The 25769-nt window shown below is 39.5% G+C and overlaps 1 protein-coding gene across 2 annotated transcripts in view; it reads right to left on the reverse strand.

Annotated features, from left to right (window-relative positions):
- The window catches only part of ClC-a (chloride channel protein 2), a 625116-nt gene that overhangs the window by 14627 nt on the left and 584720 nt on the right, over window positions 1-25769 (reverse strand). For both annotated transcript variants that reach the window (XM_067141103.2, XM_067141101.2), the window contains exon 19: window positions 9224-9451. In XM_067141103.2, coding sequence (XP_066997204.1) covers window positions 9224-9451 — 228 coding nt within the window. The remainder of the gene's footprint in view (window positions 1-9223; window positions 9452-25769) is intronic.

The raw sequence follows: 25769 nt of genomic DNA on the forward strand, positions 1-25769 counted from the left end.
TTATTCATATGCCAGGAGAATCTACTGTAATCTAAGAATGTTCTCCGAAGGAAAAGATGGCTGTTGAAAACGAACCCAGGAAAGATTAAAAATGATCGGTTTATGATCAGAATACGTACATCGAAAATCTACAGCCTGTTTCCAGTCATTCGACAGGGTCAGGAATGGAATGAATAAAGCCCCATCTATCGGCGACAATAGGAATTGTGCCGGCTGCAGAAGCACTCCTCTGGGGCAATGATAGATGAATGACAAATAAAATGAAATATTGAACAGTGTTGCTGGAATGAATGATGACAGGAAAAACCGGAGTATCCGGAGAAAAACCTGTCCCGGCTCCATTTTGTCCAGCACGAATGTCGCATGGTGTGACTGAGATTTGAACCATGGAACCCATCTGTGAGAGGCCGGCGTGCTGCCGCCTGAGCAACGGAGGCTCGTTATAAGTATATTATGAACAGTAAAATCAATTGGTTTCACCTCATTTTACACCCCACCGCCAGTAAGTTTATTTACCCCCCTCCCAAAAAATAATTAAAAGAAGGCGTGTTTCTTTATGTTTAAAGGAGATTCCAAACACCAATGTTCACGTCTATTACCTTCAGTTTTGAGATATAAGTATCCCCATAAAAATAATTCACTTTTTTCACTTCCTTTCACACTCCCCCCCCGAAGTGAATTTTCCGGCAAAAAATACTTGTTTCTTTAATACTAAAGGATCTTCTAAATACCAATTATCATGACTCTAACTTCTTCAGTTTTTGATTTATGTGTCCTCATGAAAGGAATTCAACTCCTTTTCACTCCCGCTCCCCCCCAAGATGGTTTCCCCCCAAAACGCGGTTTTCTTTGTTTTAAAGGAGATCCAAATACCAATTTTCACATCTGTAACAACTTTAGTTTTTATTAGATGTATGTATTCTCATACAATTAAGTCAATTAATTTTTCAATTCTTTCACCCCCCTCCCCCTTCATTGGATTTTCCGAGAATACGTGATTCTTTACTTTTAAAACAGATTCCAAATATCAAATTTCACGTCTGTAACATCTTCATTTTTGAGATATCAGTAGCCTAATTAAAAGAATTCAACACCATTTTAAGTCACTTTTACCCCGCCCCTCCACCCAAGTGGTATTTCCGTAAACTAAAAATACACATTTCTTGATTTTTAAGAGAGATAGAAAATACCATTTTTCACATCTGTAACATGTTAAGTTTTATGATATATACTGTAGAAATTCTCATTTTAAAATTTCACCCTCTTTTTAGTTCCCCTTAAGTGGAGTTTCCAAAAACAAATCACGTATGTTTCTTTACATTTACAGGAGATTTTAAATACCCACTCTTTATGTCTGTAACATTTTACGTTTCTCAGATATTCTGTAGATACAGTCTTTCAAAAAATTCACCCCAAATTGTCACTCCTGTTTAACCGCCATTAATTGGATTTTCCAAAAACAAAAAATAGGTGTTTCTCTATTTTTAAAGGAGATCCCATATAAAAACTTTCAGTTCTGTAATATCTTCAGTTTCTGAGATATATGTATCCTCATTAAAGGCATTCAACCCATTATTCATCCTCTATAGGATTGGGATTTGGGATTTACAGAAAACAAAAAAATACGTGTTCCTTTATTTTTAAAGGAGATTCTAAATACCAATTTTTACATCTGTAAACTTGTAAAGTTTTAAGATGTAGACACACTCATTTTAAAAATTCACCCACCTTTTCACCCCCCATTTTTTGGATTTTCCAAAAACGAATAAAATACCTGTTTCTTTATTTTTAAAGTAGATCCCAAATACCAATTTTCAGGTCTGTAATATCTTCAAGTTCTGAAATATAAGTAGCCTCATTAAAGGCATTCAACCCCTTTTTCACCCTTTTTCACCCCTCCTACTGGGATTTTCTGAAAACAAAAAAATATGTGTTTCCTTATTTTTAAAGAACATTCTAAATACCAATTTTTACATCTGTAAACTTTAAAAGTTTTGAGATATAGATACACTCATTTTATAATTTCACCCCCCTTTTCACCCCCTTAAGGATGGAATATCCAAAAATCCTCTCTTAGTGACCACCTACATCTTAATATGAATATATCTCCAAAATTTCATATCTTTATGTCCAGTAGTTTTGGCTCGGCGATGATGAATCAGTCAGTCCGTCCGTCCGTCAGTCAGTCAGGACAAGTTATTTTATATATATATGAGGGCTATTTTTTTTCAAGGTCCGATTGGTCACGAAATGAAACAGCAGTACAAATTTGACACTTTTCTATTAGTAACACTTACTGATACATCACAGCTATTTTTCAACATAGTCGCCTCGCAGATTGAGACATTTGTCGTAGCGTGGTACCAACTTGTCAGTGCCCTCTTGATAGAACGTCGCCGTCTGCGCCTGTAACCATCTTTGTACGCCGGTCTGCAGCGCCCCGTTGGTGTCAAAACGCTGTCCTCCTAGCCAGCAATTCATGTGAGCAAAGAGGTGAAAATCTGATGGAACCAGGTCCGGACTGTATGCTGGGTGATCGAAAACGTCCCACTGGAAACGCTGCAGGAGGTTCGTGGTGGCAGCTGCAGTGTGCGGCCGAGCATTGTCATGGAGGAGGACAATGCCCGATGACAACATACCTCTCCGCTTATTCTGAATTGCCCGTCGTAGAGGTTGAACAGTCGCACAGTATGCGGCTGCAGTGATGGTGAAACCACGTTCCATGAATTCCACCAACAGAACTCCTTTCCGGTCTCAAAACACAGTAGCCATACACTTTCTGTTGGAGAATGTTCGCTTGAATTTCTTTGGCTTACTCGGGGAGTGCAAATGCATCCACTGTTTGGATTGCTCTTTTGTTTCTTCCGTTTCAAAATGAACCCATGTCTCGTCCCCTGTGACAATTTTGTTCAAAAAATCTGGTCCTTCATCATGGTAGCGCTGGAGAAACGCTAAAGCGGCGCCCATTCGCTGTGTTTTGTGACGGTCAGATAGCATCTTCGGAACCCATCTCGCACAAAGTTTGCGGTACTGACTCACAATTGTGTAGAGAGCTGACCTGGAAATTTCAGGAAACGAAGCACTCAACACAGAAATTGTGAACCGACGATTTTCTCGAATTGCCTGATCCACACGCTGAACAAGATCATCGGTTGACACACGCTTCCTTCCCTGGCCGCCTGCATCATGGACGTCTGTACGCCCTGCTGTAAAGTTCCTGCTCCATTGTCGCACTTTGCTGTCGCTCATGCACGTTTCACCATACACACGACTTATTCGGCGATGAATTTCGGCTGCATTGCACCCCTCAGCCTGAAGAAATCGAATTACACCGCGCACTTCACACTTGGCGGGCGAAGCGATCGTTGTAGCCATGTTTACGAGCGCGCTGCACGTTCACTACTGACGGGACTGAGGTGAGGCGCATAACGGTCATTTCAGAGACGTTGCGCAACACATCTGCGCAGCGGTTCATCATATATTCGCGGGCGTTTGACTGTCGCGACCGATTGGACCTTGAAAAAAAAATAGCCCTCGTAGATATATGTATAAAAATGATATGAGTAAAGAAGTGGAATCAGTATAAGGCTTTTTGCAGATGATATTATTCTGTCATCATCATCATCGTCATCGTCTGAAGTTTCCAGCTGTTGGCCGGGTCTGCTTGATGTTATTCTGTATAGCGTAATAAATAAGTTACAAGATTGTGAGCAACTGCAAAATGACCTCGATAATGTTGTGAGATGGACAGTAGGCAATGGTATGTTGATAAACGGGGTTAAAGGTCAGGTTGAGAGTTTCACAAATAGGAAAAGTCCTTTCAGTTTTAATTACTGCGTTGATGGGGTGAAGGTTCCTTTTGGGGATCATTGTAAGTATCTAGGTGTTAATATAAGGAAAGATCTTCTTTGGGTTAATCATATAAATGGGATTGTAAATAAAGGGTACAGATCTCAGCACATGGTTATGAGGGTATTTAGGGGTTGTTGTAAGGTTGTAAAGGAGAGGGCATATAAGTCTCTGGTAAGACCCCAATTAGAGTATGGTTCCAGTGTATGGGAACCTCACCAGGATTACTTGATTCAAGAACTGGAAAAATCCAAGGAAAAGCAGCTCAATTTGTTCTGGGTGATTTCCGACAAAAGAGTTGCGTTGCAAAAATATTGCGAAGTTTGGTCTGGGAAGACTTGGGAGGTGCTTGACTAAGTGGTATGTTCCGAGCTGTCAGTAGAGAGATGGCATGGAATGATATTAGTAGACGAATAAGTTTAAGTGGTGTCTTTATCGTCATTCTGTGGTGATCTTTCCTACTTGTAAAGTTGGAATTCAAGAGGACAAATATTCGTTTATAGGAAGGGCAGTCATTTAAGTTTTAAGTTTTGGCAACCATGCTCCAGTGCAGCCATGCAATGGTGCCAGTCTCTGACGTTCTTACTAATAGTTGCTGACCTGTGTCCTATCCATCAGAGCACATGACCTCACCGGTGCCCCTCCACATCTGTTCACAGTGACCAGGTGAAGTTGAGCACTTGGGAACAAGCACTCTTGAAGACAGTCTCCATGATTTCAAAGCATCAACAGAGAAGCTGGTTAAAAATCCAATTCGCTAGAAGTCGCACTGCATGACAGTGTCGCTGAGTGCTTTGAGAGGCATGCGGTACAGCTGCGTCACCTTACAGAACGGTAGCAAGGTGGGTTGCAGCCTTCTGACAAGGACGTAAACATGTGTTCGGTATGACTAGATTTGGTCACTCACCAGTAAGTGAGAAACATATACCGACTGTGTCCGAGTTAGTGGAGACAGATCAGAACGTAACGATTAGTGAATTAGTGCAAGATACATGGCTGGCGCATTTGACTGTGCTTCACATCCTGAAGGACTGCTTCAACAGGCAGAAAACTGCATCAAAAAAGGTTGCACTCCTTTTAATGGACATGCAGAAATGGCTGCGATATGACGTTTCTCATATGCATTTGCAGCGCTATGAGTGCGAAAGGATGGTATCATAACAGTTCACCAAGAAAACAAACAGTTCGGCAGACCTCCACCGATGTGAAGGCAATGCTGTTTCTTGCCTATGATTAGAATGGTGTGATCGTAACACATACCATTACCTCACAGCAGACAGTTAATGCGGTGTACTACTGTTCATTTTTTAAAAAATATCTGCATGCGGCTCCGAGAAGAAAACGGCGACACTTCATGTATAATCCACCCATCGTTCTGCATGACAGTGCTAGGGCACACACAGCAGGAGATGTGTCTGAATTGTTCAGTCGCTGTGCTGCAACCCCATACTCTCCAGATATAAGTCCCTGTGACTTCGATCTAATCCCTAAGATGAAGGAGCCACCATGCAGGACGCACTTCCGTACAAGTGAAGACATTTTACAGGCCACCGACCACTTTCTTCGCACCATCGACAGACTGGGCAGTGCCAATGGGATCGAACGGCTTCCGCATCGCTGGGAACATGTTGTACATAATGCTGGTGACTATATCAAAGGCCTACGAAACTTAGAACCATATATGTGTGCTATATATCAATGAATAAAATAATTGCCAAAATTTAAAAACTAACCTTTGTAATGATCTAATGTAAACATGATTGGATTGTTGACGAGTTTATCAGATCATTCAAACTTGAGCAACAACAAGCCACAGCTTATCTGATTTACTCCTCATTATATTAGAAATGTTTGTAAACCATACCCCTCTTAAAATATAATAGTAAGAATTGTAATTCATTGCATAGAGTTCAAAAATATTTTGAGATACCAGTAAACACTTTATTGTATCTAGTCAATAGGGTCTACACGTAAAAAGAAGAGTAACAACCAATAACACAGGTCAATTGAAAATGACCTGGATTTCTGTCCACTGGAAATTAAAAAAAATTTAAAAGCACTAATCCCTTGAAACTCAAATGAACATTCACCGTTCATCAACGTTCACAGCCTGTGACCATAACTACAATATTGCTATCGCCGAAGCGAACACACTGATTGCTCGCCCACTTATATGCTGTGTGCTCACGGGACAAAAAGTATAGCATGAGCACCTCTGCTGTAGCCAAAACTAATCTTTTAGTTTCCTTCTTTATCTTCATCTTCCGTCTTCATTAACATCAGCCTAGAGAAGAGCGGTTGTGATTTGATCGTCTGCAGTTCTTCATTGGTGATCTTAGTAATGACTCCTTCAGCTAGCCACTCTTCTACATCAGCCAGTTGAATGTCTCACTGAATAGTCTGTAGATTTTGGACAATTTGTGCTAGACGAGTGTCAGGGCGGGCAGTTCGATATCGCAAAGTTGGATACAAAAAGGTCAACTCTAAACCTACTTGAAAGTGAATTATGGCTTTGCAGTGTGATATTTTGCGTTTTATGTATGTAATTCACTGCTCAAACAAGAAAGTTGGTCATTTTTTATTTGTTCATACCTCTGTGATATGAGTACATTTTGAAATAAAAACATACATGACAACAAACCACCTTCTTTGCAACAACAATTAAGAATTCAAATGAAAAGCATTCTTTGGGCAATCAATACATGTCATCACTGCACAATGCATCATAAACATAGTGGTCCCAGGTCACACACCAAAATGGCTTTTTTTTTTTTTTTTTTTTCCTAGTGGTTTTACATCGCACCTACACAGATAGGTCTTATGGTGACGATGGGATAGGAAAGGCCTAGGAGTTGGAAGGAAGCAGCCATGGCCTTAATTAAGGTACAGCCTGATGTGAAAATGGGAAACCACGGAAAATCATCTTCAGGGCTGCCAACAGTGGGATTCGAACCCACTATCTCCCGGATGCAAGCTCACAGCCGCGTGCCTCTAAACGCATGACCAACTCGCCCGGTAAATGGCTATGTTATAATGAAACATCTTAATAAGGAGTACTGCCACCCCTTGCATGGATAACAGCTCCACAACGCCTTCTAATGCTTCTTCTTCCAAGTGGGCATCTTCAAAGGCTTGTAGTGTTCGGGGTGGTGGATTTCTTACTCGGATCGATTGTTCCAGTTCATCCCAGACTTGTTTGATCAGATTAAGTCCGGACATCTGGATGGCCACACCATTCGTTGCATGCGATTCTGCATCGTGCATTGTAGCTTTATCATGTATGAATACAGAGTTTTCTCCAAGTTGCTTGATGTCAGAAATCACATGTGCCCCTAAGATCTTGCCAAGGTACCATTTAGTAGTTAAGGATCCACTGCAAATGATCAGGAGATTGGTTTTCATGTCAAGACTTATGCCTGCCTACATCATAACTTATCCACCTCCATAAGCAAAAGTAGATTTTAGAGCTGTTGGATGGAATTGCTCCCCAGATCTTCTTCAGACTTGCAGAAACCATCTGTTTGACATAAACAAAATAGAATTCACCTGAAAACTTCACAGGGCACCAGAGTCTTAGCTGCCAGTGCAGATGATCTCTAGCAAACTGCAGTCCCATGCCACAATTTTGTCAGTGCAGGGCAGGTACTTGAATGTTATGTTGGGATCTTAAATTTGCCTCTTGAAGCCCCTTTTCTGACTGACTCGTCACTAACTCGTATTCCATAAGCCTGTTGCAGGTCCACCTGAAGTGCTTGTGCTGTACCTTGATGGTGCTGAAAAGCTCTCTAGAATCGCAAAACTATCCTGCCCTTATGTTGTTTCCCTTTGATGGCCCATGCTGGGTACCTGGCAACACATCCAGTCTCCTGGAAACATTTTCACAGATACCAAATCATATTCTGAGCAATCCCTAACATTCTGGCAATACACCTTCGCGAGTAACCTTCTTGAGCAAACAAGTATGAGGGATGAGTTTTCCACCTAATCAATACTTTATTTTACAAAGTGTTAAGAATTATTTACATTATAATGTAAATTATCAATACGGACCATGAAGCTGATAGATTATAGTAACCTTCTTGAAACAGTCCGATATTATGAAAGCGGATCAAATATAAACCTGGATTCTACTGTAAATTTTTGGGATGCAGTTGAGAGGTGCGAAAGTAAACATGTTACTTTTTTACATACGCTAATTTTGAAACACGTCTTTTCCATCGACCTGGCAGAATTTTTAATTCCATCCTCGAAGAAAGAATGGTGATGTGTTTGCAGCCAGTTGCACATAAACTTCTCTACTTCTGCCTTCCACATTATCATTGAATTGCTGTCCCTCCAAACAAATTATAATTGCAGGGTGATAAATTAGCTGGAAGGAGGCAGTTCCAGTAGTGTCCTGTGAATTTCTTCCAGCTTATAATGCATTCAACCAGCAGTGAGCCATTAAGTTATCGTGGGGTTAATGACATCTCAGACTAGTTGTGAAGGGCAGCTTTTGCATTGTCAAGAAGTTGTCAGAAATAGGTAGCACACACTGTTTTTTGTTCACGAAGGAAATCACCTAGTATTAATAACCATGGAGTTCCCACCCTACCCCCCCCCACCTCCCCGACACCAAAAAAGAAAAAGGCAGTTGCATGGATCTTTTCAGTTAATAAGTGATAAGTGCCTTTTGGCCTTTAACAGCGCAGCTTCCTCTCTCTTCCACCACTCCATTCCTCCTTGTTTTGATTCAGAGGTACAGTGGTGGACCTCTTAGTCCTGTTTCCTCTTACAAGATCAGGGATGAGGCATGTTTTTACAGCCAGATGCCCTTTCTGATGCCATCCTAAGTTAAGGAGCTAATTAAGATTAAATGAATGATGGCGAATGAAATGGAATGGCGTATGGCTTTTGGTGCTGGTAGTGTCCGAGGACATGTTTGGCTCGCCAGGTGCAGGTCTTTCCATTGAAAGCCCGTAGGCGACGCGATGAGGATGAAATGATGATGAAGACGGGCCCAACTTCAGCGAGAAAGTTATTAGCATGTTTGCCCAGAAAAAGGACAGAAGAATGGATTTTCTACATCAACATACTGTATTTTTAAGGTTAGAAAACTATACTGCATAACTTGTCAAATATGCATGCACTTCTATAGACACAAGTAGATGTATGTTGTCAATATTCCAATATTTATATACAGTATTTAAAATTTTTACAAGTAAACTGTTCATGTTGCACACCACTGAAAAATGTCACTGGCTGCCACTGCTTCGATGGCTGCCAACAGCCCAGCCAGCACTCAGCGGCAGAGTAATCTGCAGCTATTGAAGCCTTCATGACACAATATCATTGCAGCCTGAACAGTTCTGTACATCTCATTTGCTATAATTACCTCCTTGAGGCCCACCACTCCAATCAGCCTCCCTATGGCTGTAACGTAGGCGTGGTTCACACCAACCATGGAAAACAAGGAATGTACTTTTAATAACGATGTTTTTTCCACCAACTGGAAAGGTGCTGGATCAATATGACACTTGTCAAATGTGATTGATTTTCCCATTTCCTCTTCTTCCCAGTGCTTTTGATCTTCTGGCGACATGTCTATAACCCTTTCATGAGGCTGAAAAGAGAAATATGCATCTGATCATTAGTATATTCACTGAGTGGGCCTTGGCCATCATAAGATATAAACATGTGATATAACCTGCAGTAGCACTGTTTTTAAATATGTTATTAGAATGATTTAATATACCACCAGCTCCAAGAGTAGAATGTAGATGGTCAAATTGTGTAATATTCTTAACATGTGTATATATAAGTGCATGTGTAAGTAACTTTCTTTTGCAAGAGCTATTTTACACACATTAGAGTAAAGCTTTTTGTTTTCCTATTTTATATATTTTTAGAATGTAGTTCGTGGTGTGGGTTACCATAATCACATCCTAGTTTGTGAACCACGGGCAATGGCTGAGTGGTCTTGAGAGTTTGAATACCAGTTCCTATGGAAGAGGAGTGGGCATCTTTGACTTAAAGTATTTTGAGGCATGGCCCTCCTTGTTCATAGGTGGCTAGAACTATACAATCCATCGGTGATCCATTAGAGAAGAGATTCTCATTGGGACTATGTGTAAGTAGGGTAGCATCCTGCTTCATAGAATTTTTACTGCGCATGCTCAATATATTTTAAGCAAGCCTCGGATCTATGAGAGTAACGGAGTCCCACTTCCATTTTACAGGCGAGGGACTCCTTAGAAATAACTTGGTGAATGAAATGGAATTCAATGAGAAGCTATCAATATTAATAGGGCTTATGAAAGAAAGAAAGAAAGAAAAAAGTAAAACTGGTTGAGTCTACGAAGAGGATACACCTGGATGTGTTAAGAGATAATTATGTTTGGTTAAGGGGAGATAAGGAGGAAGCAGTAGGAGATTATAAAGTGTTTTTAACAGGTGTTAAAAGAAAAGGGAAGGATAGAGTGTGGGGTAGGACTGTTCATCAGGAATACTATTGCACACATTATAGTTTTAGTTAGGCATGTAAAAGAGTCAATTGTGGGTAGATTTACCAGTTGGCGGAATTAAGATGAGAACTGTCTCAGTCTACTTATCATGTGAGGGTGTATATGGGGATGAAGTTGAAAAGTTTTAATAAGTACTGAGTGACATCATAGTCAGGGCCAACAGCAAATACACAACAGTGCTAACGGGTGATTTCAATGCAAGAGTTGGAAATACAGGGTGCCAGGAAATGTTCTCCGCAGCACCTACGTGCTGCTGCGCGTGGTGGCATCAGCAGTTAAGTTGGCAGCAGGGCTGCTGCCACTTGTATCGAAACAAAACAAACAACAAACAGTAAACTTTGTACTCACCACAGCAATTCATAAGAGATGCTGGAAGTGTTGTCCGTGTGTTCGAAGACAGACTTGAACACGTCTACACATATTGTTGTCTCGCGTAATGGACTGCACATAAGTTTAAGTTTAGCAGTCGTTTTTCGTCTGTTAAAACCGTAGGCCCGCCTGTTCCCAGTACATCGTGAACTGAGCCAGTCACACGAAATTTACTTATCAAATCCCGAATGGTATCCCGGTTTGGACACTTTGAATTAGGAAACCGCGCCTGAAATCTTAGTTTTATATTTTCTGTAAACCGATTGCCTTTGCGAAAAGCGTATTCCACCAAAAAAGCTCTCTCTTCAGCAGCGAACATTACCGCTTGTATCCTGTTGCACCATTCCAATAATCTATCCAAATGCTCACGTAATGCAATACACACTGACAAATTCGACAGCCCACAAGTCAAATGTGTGGCCTTTCCTATACTGCTATCCTGTTGACCTTGGTCTCTCGACGAGCAAGGGTGACAGATATGACACCGTGCTGCCAACTAAACTGCTGATGCTCCCTCACGCAGCAGCAGAGAACATTTCCTAGCACCCGTTATAACTGAAAGATATGAGAAGGTGATGGGTAGACACGGGGAAGATTTGGAAGCTAATAGGAATGGGAAGACTTGTGGTCTAGTATGAGACTGACAGTTATGAATACATTCTTCAAATATAATGCTATACTCCACTATGCATGGGGGAGTAGGGGTAGTCCATCCATGATAGGCTATATCATAACTGACTTTGAATTCATGAAATCTATAAGGAATTTGCAAGTTGTCCAGGGATTTTTTGATGATAGAGACCCTTTTATGATCTGTAGTGAACTAAGTATCTCTAAGCCTAAGACAGAGAAAGTGAAATCAGTCAGTAGGTGAATAAGGATAGAAAATCTCAAAGATTAGGAAATTAGACAGAAGTACATGGATAAGATTAATGTAAAGTTCCAAGGAATTGACAGTAAGGAGGTACAGGAAATAGAAAGTAAATGGTGGCACACAGGGATGCTGTAGCAGCTGCAGGATTTAGGGTGGGCAGCATGAAACTGTAAAAGGAAGGCATATCAGAAATGACTCCAAACAAGGACTGATGCAGACAGGGAATTGTACATAGATGAAAGAAACAGAACAGAACAAAACAAATAATTATTGAATCCAAGAAGAAGTCATGAGAGGATTTTGGTAATAAGAAGCTATGTCAAGCAGCAGGGAAACCCTTCTGGACAGTAATAAAGAATCTTTGAAAGGGGGAGAAAAAGGAAATGAATAGTGTTTCTGGTAAATCAGATGAACTCACAGTAGATTCCAGGGAATCGCTGGACAAGTGGAAGGAATACTTCGAAAATCTTCGCAACATAAAAGAAAATCTTTCTGTTGACATTGCTAACAACCAAGCTCAGGGTGAAGAAGACAATGATTTTAGTGAAAATATGTTTAACACTAGAATGGTCAGAGCAGTCATTTTGACCGTTAGCCAATTTCAAGGTAATTCAATCTTTGAATTTTTTTAATGCACGAGGTTGTGCTTTTGTGACTTTTAATCTATTAGGATTAAACACATTTATGCCAAAAATTACATCAGTGGATGCTAAGGGAACACCAATATTATCCGTTATGCCTAGGAAGGCCATAAGCGGTCATTTTGACTGGTTTACTTCCTTGATAGGGAGAGATCTATTCTGCTCACTGCTTGCCATAGGAGCGCATGTTGTGACTAAGTAGTATGCCTCTAGCAGTGGTCGCGAATGGATGAGTTAATGCCTATCTCTTGTGTAGTATAGTGCTTAAAAATGGCTCCAGTGATTTATTAGCAGAAATTCAAAATGTAGGAGAAGAAGAAACATGTGATGAAGATACATTATCAGAAATAGACATAATGAGTGACAATGACAATTTATACCTCAATAGTGTGGTAATATGTCAGACTAGCAATTGCCCACGGCTTTGCTCGCATGGATTTTGTAATTTGATCAAAGTAATCGTTCCTCAGCATTGTACTGAGACATTATCTGAAAATTCCTAAAGCATAAAAACTCACCCAAAAATTGAGTTTCATTTACCCCAGAAATTCTTTGTAAACCATGTTTGTGGTATTACCTTTTGGGGCTAAGACGACCATGCGACATAGAACTGTACATGTGAGAAACAGTCTTCTCTCAAGTCGAAAAAACAAATACATGTTTCTTTATTTTTAAAGGAGATTCCAAATACCTATTCCCACATCTGTAACATCTTTAGTTTTTGATATATACATAAGTATCCCCATAAAAAGAATTCAACCCCTTGATCGGTCCTTCCCCAACCCCACCCACATTTAAGTGTATTTTCCGAAAACAAATATAAATGATATAGATGTTGATTTCCATAGGGAATCTGAAATATTTGTCCCGAATGAGTACATTTATAATACCAATATAAATGGTCCGTTATTGGACATTATAAATTTTCCAGCTAACTCATTCCTGGTTGCTAGCGTTTCACCCTCGTGTGCTAGGTTGGGCTCATCAGTTGGTACCTAGCACACCTACCAAGATGCTGGCTAGTGCATAACGTGGAGGCCACTGCGTAGGCTACTTGGAGCCACCGGCAGTGCCAATGTACTCTGAGAGACTTTGATGGTACAGGACTATTCATCAAACTTTATTGTCACAGGTTGTAATTCAATTAATAAAGTTCTGTGGTGCCTTTCAGCTTGCACTGAAAGGGCATTATGTGAAAGAAGGTTCAGCAAATCAGGGAATTTTTTGTGGATTAATAAACTTTACATCAAAATTAGATTAAGTTCTCAAGGAGCATATAAGTGTACCAACGGTGTTCAAAGGCACATCATACGACATTCAGAATGATTTCCTTCAGTGTACTATATGTTGGAAGTGCATCACGAGAGGATAAAAGTGGGGATTGAAAGGACTTGATGTGTTGGTCATTGCAGACAAGCCAATGGATGTGTCATCTCTTGCACAATGGTGATAGTTTCATGTTATTTTCTTCCAAACAGGAAGCCCATGGAATGGTTCTGGACATTTTAAAATCCTGCAGATTGTAATGTGGCAACTCATTCAGGTGATATTAAGAATGTTTATTCTGTAGTAATCTCTGATAAAACCAAATTACGAGTCATTTCACAGTTACAATTATGCTAATGAAATGAGTAAATGGAATTCTGGCATACATGCAATAATTAAACAGGAGTATGCACAGGCATACTACATTCATTGCTAAGATCAAACTTAATGTATTAATAGCACAAGTCAAAACATTCAAAGGAAAATATTTTTTGCTCATATTAATGAAATTCTAGCCTTCTTTTTCTCTAACTTGGCAACAAGACTAAATATTCTGGATGAGATCATGGGCAAGATATTTCCTGGTATATCAAACATTTGAGCACAGAGGACACTTGATGGCTTGTCTTGACCAGACAGAACAGCAAAGCAAACAGTCTCAAGCAAGAGGACTGCTACTTTGCATCCAACAGCCAGCTTTTCCTCTTGGTTGAATGTCATCCATCTATTAATGCCAAATGTGGATCTCCCGTATACCCAACATCGGAAAAAACAAATAGATTCTGTTTCAGCAAATGTTTCTTCTTTGGGTGTTACCAGTGCATAGGTTGATACCGGTAAGTTGCTATGGGATATCTCGCTATACATGTAAGTACTAAATCTTAAAATTATTCTTTTGGTCATGTAATATTACTTTGATTTGTCGTTTAATTTTTTGTGTGTTCCTTGTGGTGAGATTTCAGCATTGGTACTCTCTTTTCTGTTCACTGTTTGTACTCCATGTTGGTGCCATTTAAATGACATGCCCATTGTTTTGGCTGTTAACATGAAATTCTTTTGCTTTTCCAAATTTTATTTTACCCCTCTGATTTATTTTTTTATTCTGCTCGTTAACGGGGTGTTTCCTTGTATTATTTTCGTTGGTGCATGTGTTATTGCTATTAAGTTTTTCTTGTCGTTTGTTGCTATGGCAATCCTTCATCGATTTATTTATTGATTAATTTTGCAAAGATTTTATTTATATTATTACTGATCTGTTTACTTATATTTTAAAATTTTCCTTATTTTACATGCTTGTTTTCATTTAGTCATTCCATTTTGGTATATTAATTACGTTTCTTTTGACTCCGTAATGACCGTGTGTTGACCTATTCACTGCGTAATCACAATTTTTTTTCACCTTCATTTTTTTCTTCCTAGTTAAGATCCTATTATTATTATTTATTAATTTCAGTAATGTAAAATTTATTGCTCCCTTTTATATTAATATCTTTCATTTATTTAAAACTTCATATTGAGTATAAATATTACTATCCCTACATATATAAATAGAATTTTGAGTATGTGTCTACGTATTATTCATGTATAACTAGGACATACAGAAAATTTTAACTAAGTTTTATTTCAAACTTACATTTAAAAAAAGTTTACTAAATATATATATAATTTCGTGGAGTTTTATGCAATCCTTAATGGAGGGTTTCTAACCATTGTAATCCTTATCTTAACATCACATTGTTGCTTTATCTTATCTTTGCCTTGCCCAATTACGTAACTGTGTCGTTCTTAACTTTGGGATTCTTCTTTGTTCTTGCGTGGCGTCGCTAATATTGTTATTGTTTTGATCTTGTCGGAAGACTGTGTCTTGACTCTCTGTGTGTGTTGACACCTTGGGTTACCGGACCTGCCTTAATTTCTGTTTTGTAGCACATGGATTTAATTGTGTTGATTTACTAATCCATGATATTTTATTTGCAATTTATTTGAATTATCTGCATTATTTTAAAATTTTTGGCCTATTATGTGTTAGTATGACTATTGTGTCGAAAAAGGTCTTTAAATTTTTATTTTATGCAATGATTATGGAGCAATGCCTCTGAAATATCTCTGTTTGGTATTACCTCCACTGAGGATGGTCATAAACCCCTCTTGTTAATTTCAGTCCAACTATTCGTCCCATATTTTATTTAACTAAATTTGATTTAATGTTAAAAATATTATGGGTAGAAATGGGAGTAGTAAAAAGAAAAAAGATTAATTTTAAATACCTATATTTATTTTAATTTCATTGATTTATTAATTAATTTTGTAAAGATTTTATTTATATTATTACTGATCTGTTTACTCATATTTTCAAAATTTCCTTATTTACAAAACAATTTAAAAATTTTCAAATTTTATTTAATGTAAATCATTTCCTATTTTAATATATAAGTTACCTTAAAGAATACTGGTGTTCTCCATTGATGCCTGGCTCAGCATTTCCCAGGGATTTAAACTTTTTTTTTATATGGGGTGGGTTTTCAGTGCATTTTCTTGCTTCCGCTTATGTCCTGGTAAGTTTATATATCTAAGTATCTGTGTGTTATATTTTTAATTGTGCTTCCCTCCTTTGTCGTTAACGTTGCCCTATGGCGTTTGTTGAGCATAGCGTCATTCTTTGTCATCTCGGGGTGGCGTTACACTATTTCTTAAAATTATACAAGCTTTTCTGAAAATGCATATGTGTTAATAGAAATAATGGCTAAAACAAAATAAATCTCATAATTTTTTTTTTTTTAATCTTTAATAAACTTCCTCATTAAATTCTACTGTGCCGTGTCTCATTTCCTTTATGAAATTATTTTACTCTGCCAAACATTCACTATAATAACAATATTGAGTATAAGTAAATTATAATTTTTGAGTTATTCTTTGTCTCCTCCGGTCTAGAAAGCCAAGAATAATGACCGAGAGGATTCATCGTGCCGACCACATGGCACCTCATAATCTGCAGGCGTTCGGGCTGAGCAACAGTTGCTTGGTAGGCCATGGCCCTTCGGGGCTGTTACGCCATGGGGTTCCTTTTCCTTCTCCCCAAGAACCATGCAAATTTGCCATGATGGGGAGGCTTGTGCATCCCAATGAAGCTGATAGCCAAACTGCAGGTGCAACCCTATTGGGTAGGTAGCAGTGGGGGGACCAGACTATCGAATGCTTTTTTCAAATACGGGATAGCAGACTTTCGGAAGTTAAAAGGGCAGCAGTCTGGATGATTGACTGGTATGGCTTAGCTGTATTGACATTGCTGCATGACTGAAAGCAATCGGACATTACATCTGTAACTCCTGAGGACATGCAGTTCTCTCTGTATGAATGAATGGCTTTATTATTATTATTATTATTAAAGCGTCTTTATTGTGGCGAAGTTAGGGCTCCCGGCCCTTTCTTACACTTAACCACTTCATGTATATACAATGTATATTTTACATAAAATTTAAACATATGAAATCTTTACAACCTAAAGTATAACTAAAGCAACATAAGTATCACTAACTAAACTAATGTGAGTAAAGTATAACTAAATTATATACAGGAACACATTGCAATAAACAACCATATTCACTCTCATTCATGCATCCCATTCACACTCAAGAAAGACTGGAAGTGCTTAAAAGATGACGCTGGCAAAGGATTTTAAATTTTGTCTTAGATTTAGCTTCCCTGATGTCATTGGGGAGTTCATTCCACCAGCTCGTGGCGGTGATAGTGAACGATCTGTTGTAGGTTGCGGTTCGATGCACAGGAATTTCTAGCGTACAGCCTGACTGGGTATTGAACAGGTGCAGGGAACTAAGGTAGCGAAATCTGGTGGATAGGTAAGGAGGAGTGTTTTCAGAAAGCACTTGATACACCAAAGTAGTTGCGTGGAGTCTACGTCTGTCATTCAGTCGTAACCAAGATAATTGTGTATAGAATGGGGATACATGGGCGTATGGTTGTATGTCGAATGCATACCTGATGCATGCATTTTGGGCACGTTGCAGTCTCATGCTTTGCTCGTTATTGATATCAATAAAAACTGTATCACAGTATTCAAGAATTGGAAACAAGAGTGATTGAATGAGCTTTATTTTCAAGGACCGAGGAAATATATTTTTAAACCGCTTCAGAGGATGCAGGCTTTGATATACCTTTTGGCACACTTTCATCACATGTTGCGACCAGTTCAATGTTTCGCTTATAGCCACACCAAGATTCATAACTGTTTCACAAAATGGAATAATGGTATTGTTTAGTGCTACAGGAGGAATTTCGTATTGTTTTAAGACGTGTAAGTTTTTTGAAGTACCAATGATTATTGCTTGCGTTTTAAGAGGATTAATTTTGAGATTGTTACTCAATGCAAAATTACTTATGAGACTTAAATCAGCATTAACTTTTTCTACAGCACTCTGAATTTTATCAGTTCTTGAGTGGCAGTAGATCTGCATATCATCAGCATAAAGATGATACTTGCAATGTGTAATCGATTTGGCAACATCGTGTAAGTAAATTGCAAACAGCAATGGTCCAAGTACAGACCCTTGGGGGACACCGAGGGGTTTGTTAAGCCACTCAGATCTGCTATTATTTACTTTGACACACTGACGGCGATTTTTGAGGTACGAACTGAAAAAGTTTATTGCCGTCTTGCTGAAATTTAATGAATCCAATTTTGAAAGTAGCAGTTGAGGAACAACAGTATCAAAAGCACTAGAAAAATCAAGTAGAACCAGTACAGTCACTTGTCGAGTGTCCATTGCCTGTCGGATATCATCAGTTACTTTCAGTAGGGCAGTCGTTGTGCTGTGTCCTTTCTTGAAACCAGATTGGTAAGGGTCAAGCAGTGAGAAGTTAGTCAAGTAAGTGAGGACTTGTTCGTGTACCAAGCGTTCTAGTACTTTGGAAAGGGGTGGGAGAATGGATATAGGGCGATAATCTGATGGTAAACTAGGAGAATTCTTCTTAGGAATAGGAATGACGATACCGTGCTTCCACACAGTTGGGAATACTCCCTGTACAAGGCAATGATTAAATATATGCGTCAGAATAGGTAATATGGCACCAATAATATTTTTTATGAAATATAATGGTATGTCGTCATTACCCGGAGCATCAGACTTTAGGGAGTAAATTACACGCTTCACATCGTTCGCCCCAACTTTTTTGAAAGTGAATTTTACTTGATTTACTCGGGAATGAGCATTTATGGCGTTAATATCATCATCAGTTAGGTCATCAACTGGTTGATGATGATGATTATTATTATTATTTTTATCATTATTAGGATAGTTAGCATCATAGTCATTATTGTCAGTAATATCATTATTAGTGAATGCTGCTTTCGTAAAATGAGAATTTAGATCATTAAGTGGTATACTGGGTGTCTGCATGGTCAGGCTGCGACCTATACCCATCTGATGCAAATGTTTCCATATTAGTGCTGAATTTCGTCTGTTTGTTATCTCTTGAATATATTTATACTTGCTGTTACGAATTGATTTCTTAACTTGATTTCGGAGAATACGATAATTTTCGAAATCACTAGTGCTTTCAGTTCGCCTAAATCGCCTATACCAAGCATCACGATTTGCCATGACCGACTTAATTTCATTTGTTAGCCAAGGAGACGAAGGGTGAGAAACTCGAATTTGCTTCTTCGGAGCGTGTTTGTCATACAGTCCTAATATTAAAGAGTTCAGTCTGTCAACCTTATCATCAATGTCATTAGTCAGTAGAATGTCATTCCACGGCAATTGATATGCTTCATTTCGTATTCCTCCTGGGTAAAATATTTTGGAGGTAAACTAGTCTCCCATTCAGATCTCTGGGTGGGGACTACATGGGAAAAAGCGATCATCAGGAAGAAGAATACTGACATTCTGAAAATCGTAGAGTGGAATGTTAGAAGTATGAATCGTTGTGGTAGGTTGGAGAATATGAAAAGGGAAATGGATAGACTAAAATTAGATGTAGTCAATGTACGTGAAGTACATTGGCAGGCAGAATTTTTGGTCAGGTGACTACAGAATTATTGATACAAAATCAAACATGGGAAATGCAGGAGTTAGTTTAATAATGAATAAGAAAATAGAACAGCGGGTAAGCTATTATGACCAGTAGAGTGATAATATTATTTTTGTCAAGAAAGAGACAAAGCCAGTGCCCACCACAATAGTACAGGTGTATATGCCTACTAGTTCACCATATGAGGAAGAAATCAAAAGAATATAAGAAGAGATAGGAGATTTAAAAGAATATGTAAAAGGAGACAAGAACCTAATTGTGATGGGAGACAGGAATGCAGTGGCAGGGCAAGGAAGAGAAGGTTAATGCCATAAGAGAATTTGGATTGGGACAAAGGAATGAAAGAGGAAGTCAGCTGGTTGAATTCTGCACTGATCATAATTTAGTCCTTGTTAATACTTGTATCAAACACCTCAAAAAACAGCTGTACACATGGACAAGACCTGCAGACACAGGAATATATCAAATAGACTTCATTATGATTACGCTGAGATTCAGAAATGGGTGTTGGATTGCAAGACCTTCCCAGGGGAAGACATTGACTCTGACCAAAACTTTGTAGTCATGGAGTGTAATATGAATTTGAGGAAATTGAACAAAGGAAGGAATGCAAGAAAGTGGGATCTAGATAAGTTGAAAGAAAAAAAAAAGTGAAGGGTTGTTTCAGGGAACATATTGCACAAAGACTAAATGAAAGGCTGAAGGAAACACAATAGATGAAGAGTGGACAGTCATGAAGAATGAGATCAGTAGGGCTGCTGAAGAAAGGTAAGATCAAGTAAGAATCAGTGGATAACTGGGGAGATATTAGACCTGATTGATGAATGGCAAAAAATACAAGAATGCAAAAATGAGGATGGCAGAAAAGAGTACAGGCTATTAAAGAATGAAGTAGGTAGAAAGTGCAGGTCAGCTAAGGAAGAATGGCTGAAAAAGAAGTGCAAGGATGTTGAAGGTTGTATGATTGTATATGAGATAATCAATGAAACCTTTGGAGAAAAGAAAACTAGGTGTTTGAATATTGAGAGCTCAGATGGAAAACCACTTCTAGGGAGAGATGACAAGGCAGAAAGATGGCAGGAACATATCCAACAGTTGTATCAAGGTAAAGACGTAGATGATAAGGTTCTGGGACAAGAAGAGGCTACTGATGCTGATGAAATGGGAGACCCAATTTTGCGGTCAAAATTCGACAGACTTTGAGAGACCTAAGATGACAAACCTCAAAATTACTGACCACCTTAGGAAAAACCAGCATAGTGATGTTATACTATGCAAGATGTCTGATACAGGAGAATTGCCATAAGATTTTAGACAGACCGGGCGAGTTAGCCGTGCAGTTAGGGGCAGGAGATAGTGGATTTGAATCACACTGTCGGCAGTCCTGAAGATGGTTTACCGTGGTTTCCCATTTTCACACCAGGCAACATTATCAAGCCACTAGCAAAAGGATTTTTAAGACAGAACATTGTTAAACCTATTCTCAAGAAATCAGGTACTGACAAGTGAGAAAACTACCGCACCATTAGTTCAGTGGGGAGCAAGGGCTGATGATGCGCAATACACTCAGCCAAATGTCAAACCCAACCTTCTCGTGGTGCTCCCTGTTATCACAGATTGGGTAAATACCGGCGGTATAACCGAAGTATACATCAACATCTGTGTAAGGGCCGATGCCTTGGCCTTAAGGTGGTAGCCCCACCAAGGCACTTGGAGTTTATGAGCCAATAACTCGTAAGCTCTTAAATAAACCTATTAAAGAAACAGAGATGAGAAATAGCTGGGCGGACAAAAAGCTGACAACTTTTGGCACAAAACAGGTAACACGATTTTAATGTTGGAATGTTCGTACAATGTGAGAATCTGGGAAACTGAAACAGATCATCAGAGAAATGGAGAATTACCAACTGGATTTTCTTGGTTTAAGTGAAGTAAGGTGGGATGACTTTGGAGAAATGAAATGCCGGAATGGAATGACCCCCGTGTACTCAGGGCGAGACCATGGAGAGGTTGCAAGGGACAGTGCTGGACTGTTGCTGAGCAAGAGAGCAAAACAGGGATGCCTGGAATGGCACCCTATATCAAAGAGAATTATCACAGCTCGTTTTCAGAGTAATATACGCAATATTTGCATAGTGCAGTGTTATGCCCCAACTGAGCCGTCTGAAGAGACATTGAAGCAGGAATTCTATTCAGCATTAACAGGCATTTTAAAGAAAATAAAACGGAAAGAAGTTGTCCTGCTCATGGGAGATTTTAACGCAAAATTGGGAAAAGATAATGAAGGAGTGGAACACATTATGGGAAAGCATGGGCTTGGTGAGCGGAATGAGAATGGCGAATTATTCATTAACTTGTGTGCAGAACATGGTCTGGTTATTGTAGGGATGCTTTTCCCACATAAGGAGTGCCACAAAGTCACATGGGTGTCGCCCGATCATCGCACAGAGAATTATGTGGCAGTACATCGTAAATGGAGGGGCTCGCTTCACGATGTGAGAAATAAGAGAGGAGCAGATGTTGGATCTGATCATCACTTGGTGATGGCTTGGTTTAAATTCAAAATATCAGTAAACACAAGAATTTTCCAGAGGCGAAATGGGCTTTATGACATTGGTTAGCAGAAGAAGGAACCGATAGTAGAAAACTTTAACTTACAGTTGAAAAACTGGTTTGAAGTCTTAGATCTAGAAGCAATTGAAGGAGCAGAGAAAACATGGGAAGCCATTAAAAAGACTAACAGAGACCTGCAAAGAGGCATTAGGTCTTAGAGAGTTGTTGAAGAAAGACTGGATGTCAGAAGAGATATGGGAGAAGATCAAACAGCGGAGGGAGCAACTTATCCTCAACTCTAGGACAAGGCATATAAAAAGGGAACTTGAGAAGAAATACAGTGAGTTAGACAAGTAAAGAGGAGTGCTCACAATGACCGACGTTGGCAGGTCAAAGAGTATGCAAGCCAAGCCGAAATAGCTGCAAGTAGAGATGATGTGATGGAACTGTATCGGATAATGAGGACATTATCTAAGAGGAGTCATAGGCAGAAGCATCCCATTCGTAGTAAAGGGGGGAGTATTCTTACTGGAGAGTATGAACAATTAGCTAGATGGAAAGAGCATTTTGAGGAAATATTCAACCGAGGAAATGATCAGGTAGATGAATTCGAAGAAGAGGAATGGGACGGTGATGCTTGCATCTGTGTTGATAAGCCTTCGATAGAAGAGATTAGAAAAGCGCTTAAACAGATTAAAAGCGGGAAGTCCCTGGGCTAGACATCATTCTACCTGAAGCCTTAAAAGTTGAAATGGATGTAACAGCTGCAGCATTATACATCTTATTCAAGAAAATTTGGCAGGAGGAAATGATGCCAAAGGAATGGAAGAACGGACTCATAGTTAAGCTGCCTAAAAAAGGAGACATAAGCAACTGCAACAACTGGAGAGGAATTACATGACTATCTATTCCCAGTAAGGTAATCACCCTATCATCCTCAACCACATTAAAACAACAATTGAGCAGAAGCTAAGGAAGGAGCAGGCTGGCTTCCGGGAGAGTCCCAGTTGTGTAGACTTGATTAACTCTCTTCGGATCATCATATATGCTCTTTGTGGACTTTGAAAAGGCTTTTACTCAGTTGACAGGGACGTCATGTGGCGCCTGTTACTGAAGTACGGAATTCCACCGAAGATAGTCAACCTGATCAAGGAGACATACAGTGGCCATGAGTGTCAGGTGGTTCATGAAGGCAAGCTAACAGAAGCATTTGTGGAGACCTCCGGATTTAAGTAAGGATGTGTCCTGTCGCCTATCATCTTCCTTCTGGTGATAGATATCATGAGGAAGTGTACGCAGAAAAGAAGGGGTTTACAGTGGAGACTGCTAGAGAGACTGGAAGATCTGGATTATGCAGATGATATTTGCTTGCTGACACACACCTTTCAGCATATGAAAGAGAAACTCACAGAGCTAGAAACTGAGGCACGAAAAACAGGACTCAAGATTAATTCCAGTAAGACCAAAGATATGAGGCTGTTCTCAAATACCCAAGAACGATTTTGTTTAGATGGACAGGAAATTGAAAATGTAGACCAATTTTGCTACCTGGGAGTATGGTAGACAAACAAGGCAGGGTTACAGAGGATGTTAAGTCACACATAAGGAAGGCTAATGGTGCATTTGTGCAGCTCTATTCACTGTGGAAAAACCATGCCATATCTCAATGAATGAAATTGAGGATCTTCAACAGTAACGTCAAGTCAGTCCTCCTCTAAGCACGTGAGACCTGGAAAGTAACTACAGGAATTACTAAGATGCTGCAGACCTCTGTAAACCAGTGTTTGTGCAGGATCTTAAACATTCATTGGCCGGACATGATTAGTAACAAAGATCTATGGGAAGTGACTGGGGAAACACCCATTGGCAATCAGATCAAACAGCAGAAGTGGAGGTGGATAGGACACACATTGAGAAAGCAGGATGGAGCCATTGAGAAGCAAGCCCTGGAATGGAATCCGCAGGGACAACGAAAGCGGGGTCGATCGTGGCAGACCTGGAAGAGATCCGTATTGGTGGAGGCAAGCGAGGCAGGAAACACCTGGGGAGAACTACGTCGATGGAGTCCGCTGGCGAAAATTCATCGAAGCCCTATGCTCCTGAAGGAGCCACAGGAAATAAGTCAAGTCAAGTAAGTCATTAGTTCAGTATCACATGCTTGCAAAATTTTAACAAGTATTATTTACATAAGAATGGAAAGGAAAGTTGAAGATGAGTTGGGAGAAGATCAGTTTGGCTTCAGAATAAATGTTGGAACACAAGAAGAAATCCTGACATTATGTCTGATCTTACCTCTGCAAATTGCTTTACGTCGAACCAACACAGATAGGTCTTATGGCGATGATGGGACAGGGAAGGAAGCGTCCGTGGCCTCAATTAAGGTATAGTACGCAAACCTTTTCTTGATCCCTGAGCTCCATAGTGCTGAATGGGAACTTGGGCTCAAGAAAAGGTTCGCATACTATACAGCCCCAGCATTTGCTTGGTGTGAAAATGAGAAACCATGGAAAAACATCTTCAGGGCTGCTGACGGTGGGGTTCGAACCTACTATCTCCCGAATACTGGATACTGGCCGCACTTAAGAGACTGCAGCTATCAAGCTTGGTGTGTCTGATCTTAGAGGATATAAATAAGAAAGACAAGCCCACATACATGGCATTCATAGATTTAGAAAAGGTATTTGATAATGTTGATTGGACCAAGCTATTTGATATTCTGAAGGTGATCAGGATCAGATACCGATAAAGAAGAGTTATCTACAATCTGTACAAAAATCAGTATGCATTGATAAGAATGAAAGGCTCTGAACAAGAAGGAGCCATCCATAAAGGTGTGAGGGAAGGCTGCAGTTTGTCCTCTCTTTTTCAATGTTTATACAGAACAGGCAATAAAGGAAGTCAAAGAGGAATTTAGAAAAGGAATCACAATCAAAAGAGAGGAAATTCTCTCAGATTTGACGATGATATTATTTTATTTTATTCAGCAGAAGATCTGGTGAAATTGCTGAATGGTATAGACATAGTCTTGGAGGAGTACAAGAGTACAATAAGCAAGTCCAAAACAAAAGTAATGGAGTGCAGTCAAATGAAGTCAAGTAATGCAGGGAAAAGTAGATTAGGAAATGAAGTCTTATAAGAAGTTGATGAATATTGTTACTCGTGTGATAGAATAACTAATGATGGCACAAGTAAGGACGATATAAAATGCAGACTAGCACAAGCAAGGAAAACCTTTCTTAAGGAAAATTTGCTCACCTCGAACACTGATACAGGAATAAGAAAGACATTTTGAAGATGAGGCATTGGCGTTTGGAGCTGGCATTGTGTGGAAGTGAAACAGGACGATAACTAGCTCGACAGGAAGAGAATAGAAGCTTTCAAAATGTGGTGTTACAGAAGAATGTTGAAGGTGAGATGGATAGATTGAATCATAAATGAAGAGATACTGAATCCAATTGGTGAGAGGAGAATGATTTGGTGGAATTTGACCGCAAGAAGAGGGAGAATGGTACGATACAACTTAAGACACCCAGGACAGGGCAGCATCAAGCTAAAGGACGTAGATCACCACCTCATGACGAACCCAGATGGTGTGACCATGGAATGACTGAGTGGGCATTGTAAGAAAGCATTTTTGTGCTGATAGGTGCTCTCCTAAAGTTCCAC

This window comes from Anabrus simplex, chromosome 2 (genome assembly GCF_040414725.1).
Source record: "Anabrus simplex isolate iqAnaSimp1 chromosome 2, ASM4041472v1, whole genome shotgun sequence".
Taxonomy (NCBI): Eukaryota; Metazoa; Arthropoda; class Insecta; order Orthoptera; family Tettigoniidae; genus Anabrus; species Anabrus simplex.